General features: G+C 56.7%; 1 protein-coding gene across 1 annotated transcript; it reads right to left on the bottom strand.

The window, feature by feature from the left end:
* Positions 1-2,120: 2,120 nt before the first annotated feature.
* On the bottom strand, positions 2,121-2,835 carry LOC123082265 (peamaclein; the record flags this gene model as incomplete). The annotated part of the gene is made up of 1 exon (XM_044504635.1): positions 2,121-2,835. A coding segment is annotated over one exon (252 nt), but the record flags the coding sequence as incomplete, so codon positions are not given.
* Positions 2,836-5,212: the final 2,377 nt, after the last annotated feature.

Raw genomic sequence — 5,212 nt, 5'->3', positions numbered from 1 at the left:
AATCCCAGGTGCAGTGGTAGAGGTGGTTGAGCTCGGCCTCAATCATCTTCAGCGAGGCCACCCCATCCTTCACGGTAACAATGGCCAGGAGTGACGGTGAGGGGGCAAGGATGTCGGGCACCTTGATGTGGAAGTTGCCGAGGCCCTCAATCCCGTTCCCGTACATCATCAGCTCCTCCGCCACTAGACGTTAGGGCAAAGGAAGGCGGGGTGGTCCGGGTCCGAGCAGAGGTAGCAACACCGAGGACGAGTACATGCCACCTGGGAGTGGCCGGAGAGGCCGCAGTTGGAGCACTTGACGAGGTCGAAGGAGCGGACGTCGGGGAGGAGAGTGGTCGTAGTCGAGGCGGTGAGATCCCGGGTGGCGCCATTGGCCGGGGCAGTGCCGTTTGAGCGCCCAAGACCGCGCTTCTTGCGCTTGCCACCGGGTCGGCCCCGTCCCGCCCCATTGCCGGCGGGGGAAGACTCGGCTCGCCCCGAGGTGACTGGTAGCGGCGAACCGCGATGGCAGCGGGAGGGGGGCCTGCCGCCCATGGGAGCGGCCAGGGGAACGAGCGCGGCCGCCCCGGGCCGGGGAGCGGCTGGCATCCCGACGGCGCGGAGGGGAAGGTGACAAGCGTCGAGCATCGCGTCGGTCTGTGGCCGGGGGGGAGCGGGAGCGGCCACAGCGGTCCGCGCGAGGAGGAGATCGGCGTGAGGGGCGCAGAGGTCGTCGTGGGCGGGAGACCGGTGGTCGCCGTGGGAGGAGAGCTGTCGGCGGAGCTCGGACTCATGGCGAACCGCATCGGGGGACGGGCGGAAGGAGTCGCGCCGCTCCTCCGCACGGGAGGGTTCAGGGCGGCGGTCGTCGGCGCACGGCTTGGGGCGCGTCCCAGCGTCGTGCCACTCGCGGGGCATGGTGGCCGGCGGCGAGTTCGGCGACGACGGGGGAGGGAGCAGGGTGTTGGCAGCGGGGGTCGAAAGAGCGAGGGTTAGGGCACGGGGGGAATGGGATGGGGGCGAGGGAAGCCCGCATGCGGCCAAATAGGCCTGATGGCCGGGCAGGCCGGCCCACCAGGACCGCAGCTAAGGCTGGGCCCGGAAGCGGAGCTGCCAGCACAGGCCCATGGTCCAAATCCAGGCCCAACACTAGAGCGGCCCACGACCGGGCGTCCCAGCCAGCGAGACGGGGCAACAACGACTAGGGTTTCCCCTAGTGCCAAAAGCTGCGACTAGGGTTTCCCACGACCAGGCGTTCCAGTGTCCATGGGGCGACGAGGAGGGTGGCTGGGCGAAAAACGAAGCGAGGAGGTGCCAAAAGCTGCGATGAACGGCCGAAACGGCAAGGTGCGGGCGACCACCGGCGAAGATGACGCCGCCGGGAAGGTGGCAGGCCGATAGCCAGAGGCAGCTGCCGACGAGCGCCATGAGGACCGGGCACGACCCAGGTCGGACCGCCCCGTGACGCCCCATGCCGGAGCGCGGCGGCGGCGAGCGGTTCGCGACCCAAGGTCGGCCCTTTGGCCAGGCGTCGGGAAGAGGGGGAGCGATACCGGCCGACGAGCATGGGGTGGGGAGGGGACTCCCCGACTCGGCGCGTCGACCAGCGTCGGGCGCAGCACAGCCCGGCGAGCCGGAGGCGTGCGCCGGATGGTAGGACGGCCAGTGGCGGAGTCATCATCCTTCGCCAAATCCACCCAGCGCAACGGCATCGTCTCCCCGACGGGGGTGGCAGAGCAGCGCAGGGCGGTGGAGGCGACGGCGCAGGCGAGCGAGCCGCGGCGCCGACGGGGTCGCGGGAGGACAGCACTAGAGCCATTTCCCGTTAAGGCAGGCGTGCATGCACTGCCCAAATCGTAGTTTTCCTTTTACAACAAATTAGTGATTTGTGCAATTTCCTCTGCCATGTAGGAGGCTAGCGCGCGTTATACTGTCACTGTTACCACGTGATACCGAATAATTACTGATACCTTCATATTCATACGCACGATGTAGGAGGGTAATGCAATTTCGTCAGCCATGTAGATGTAGGAGGGTAGTGCGTGTTATACTGTCACTGTTACCAGGTGATACCGAATAATTACTGATACAGTGATACCCTCATATTCATATGTACAATGGCACTTACAAAGACGGCGACATGATGATTACCATTGCTACTTGTAAGCTCGGTGCGCATGCTACGTGGCATTGGCATACATACATACATGGCCCGGAGGCCTCAGCTAGCCACACTGCTTCAGTTCAGCTAGACACACGGAGAACAATTAGCTACGTACTACAACCACGTAGAGTACACAGGTAGCCACACACTTGTTGATTTACAGCCAGCAAGCTCACTCACTCGACGATCCCAGCTAGTAGCACAGTACTTCTACAAGTCGATCGTGGTACTACAACGACAACACATACGTAGCACTTTAGCAGGCGACAATACGCATCACACCAATAATTAGCACGAGCGAGCACAGGGAAGTGACATAAGCACGCGCGTCCAACATCACATACGTACAGTAGCTAGGCTACTACTCCTGACGGTAGGGTGGAGGTTGAAGAAGCCGTTGGCGCGTTGAGAGAGACGGTGGGCCGAGGAGAGGGCGGTGGTCAGGGGCACTTGGGCCTCTTCCTGGGCCCGGCGGTGAGCATGTCGCGGTAGCAGGGGCACTCGACGCGGCTGCCGCTCCTCCCCGTGGGCACGCAGGCGCACTCCTCGCAGCACAGCCCGCAGTACTTCATGCACGCCCCCCGCTTCGCGCGCGACCGCGCGCACCGCACCGCGCACTTGCCCGCGCGCGAGGAGCAAGACGAGGAGCAGGGCGACCTGCATCTGCAGCGCCCTGCACCTCGATGGCTTGCTCATCCTGGCCGAGCTTCGAGCTGCAGCTGAGATGGATACAGGAGCTTGCAGGAGGAGAGGAGCTGGATGAGGCGGTAGCAGAGTGGGAGTGTGGGTGTGAGGGTGAGTGAGCGATGAGTGAGTGATGTGTGTATGTAGCTGAGGTCCGGGCACCTTTGTACCGGTCGATCGGGAAGGCTCTGGAGAACGGGCGACGTGTCGCGCGGTTCACGTGCACCTGCTCCTAGAGTTGATGGGTTTTGGTTGGTGCCCAGATTCGAGTTAATGCACGGCGACGGACGACAGGGCCGCTGGTCTGCTGGATGTGTGATGCACTGCGCCGCGGCAGAGGAGGAGACGGTCCGTGACCGCCGTGTTTGATGATCAGTGGCGCGCGCGGGCGGCCGTGGTCGCGTCTGCTCGGTGCATGGCCCGCCGCGCGTGTCGGGTTCCGTCAGGGACTCAGGGTCGACGTGCCATATATTGCCGTCGTGCAGGCACCACGGGACACCATGTTTGGCCTTTCACCCTGCGTGGTTCCGAGAAATATGCAGGGCCCGGAGAGGACGAACGCCCGTGCATGTGCCGATAAATTCAGACAGTACCGCTCTTTGTTGTACTCAAACAACGGATCACTATCCGTGCAAGAGTGGCGAAACTTTAACGTCTCCTCACAGGACTAGAGCATCTCCAACAGATGGTTGATATTTTGACGATGTAAACCGGTGATATAAAATTTTACATCACCAAAAAAATGTTTTTTACATCTTCTGAAAAAAGGCAAGTACAAAACGAAGATGTAAAACACAGATGGTCCAAAACAAAGATGTAAAACGAACCAACAGCAGCACGGCTGCTGTTCAGCCGCACATATTGCAGAAAACATCTAAAATGAATCGTCCACAAATAAGGAGTCAACCGAACTCATCAACAATGCAGATAACCACCCTCAAACATGCTATCCAATCCCGATTTACATCATCAAGTTTCGTCGTTTTTTTACCTTGGGGAATTCCGTCGAACACCTTGTGCGCGGGGTGGAAGAAGATGGCCGGTGGTTGGATTGGTATCTGGTTGCCGTTGCGGACGGCGGCGCAGAGGAGAAGGGAGCTCGGCGGCCGGCGGAGAGGAGCTATACGGGCTACCGGACCGCGGGAGTTGGCGAATCCCGTCGCGGCTGCTTCCCGAATCGGCGGCGTTGGAGCGGCTGGAGACGCCCTCCGGCGGGGGAGGCGACGTGGGCGACGGCGATTTAGGAGGTGGCGGCGGCTGGTGCTCGGGCAAGCAGGTGATCACGAGCGGGAAGGAAAATGAACGGGCGGCCGCGGTTTTACATCAGATGTATCTCGTGATGCAAATTTGCATCACGAAGTGTTATATTTTACATATCCCAGAGACGGTGATGTATTTTTTTTTTACATATGAACCATCTGTTGGAACAGCGTTTTTTCATCTCGAAGATTCAAAAGTTAGGTAATTTTACATATGAACCGTCTATTGGAGATGCTCTTAGGATAGAAATATGATATGAATAGAAATTTTATAAAGTTTGAGATGACATGCATCTTAATTTCTATTTTGTTTGAAATATGGAGGATATGAATCAATCATATATAAAAATAAGCCCAAAGGACTTTGGAGGAAAATTTTCTATAAGAATTCTATCCTATAGAAATTCTATAAATTCCTCTATACCAAAGGAGGCCCAGGTCTGCAACACGCGAGCACCAAAATACAATCATGCCTCCTTTGATTCATTGGGTATGAATATCATAGGAATATGAAACTTGTAGGATATAAGATGTCATGTATCTTAAATTATATAAATATGAATAAGAAAATAGATGTCATTTGATTCACATGATAAGGATTTATCCATTGAGTCTAGGCTAAGGTTTATTATCATATGAAATATGGAGAACGGGAAGAACTTCATAGAAATGTGTTTCTGATCCTACAAATGAAAGGACCCTAAAGAAAAGAAATCTATAACATCTTATTCTAAGAAATTCCTACAAAATACCTCCAAACCAAAGGAGGCATCAGATGTGATGGAACCGTCTAGCCTCATGTGTGCCTAGTGTGTGTATGTATGTATTTATTGTATTTCATAAGAAAAATCCAGAAGGCTAAGACTTCAGCTTCTCTAAAAAATTGTTGGAATCAAACGATTTAGCCAAGACCGTTGGATTACAATCCAATGGTTGGGACCCTTTCTTTTTTGCTTTCTTTGTCTCCTTAAGTTTTCTCCACACAATGCCCCACCCACTGTACCAACGGACGACAACTTCCACCAGCCGTGGCCGGCGGCGTTGTCACTATGTCGTTGTTGACCTTGTCCCCCCTCCCCTCGAACAAGTTAACATGTTGTCGCTCCTCCACCGGCGACACGGTGGC

The sequence above is a fragment of the Triticum aestivum genome, chromosome 4A (genome assembly GCF_018294505.1).
Source record: "Triticum aestivum cultivar Chinese Spring chromosome 4A, IWGSC CS RefSeq v2.1, whole genome shotgun sequence".
In the NCBI taxonomy this organism is placed as follows: Eukaryota; Viridiplantae; Streptophyta; class Magnoliopsida; order Poales; family Poaceae; genus Triticum; species Triticum aestivum.
This window is presented reverse-complemented; position numbering and strand designations above follow the sequence as displayed.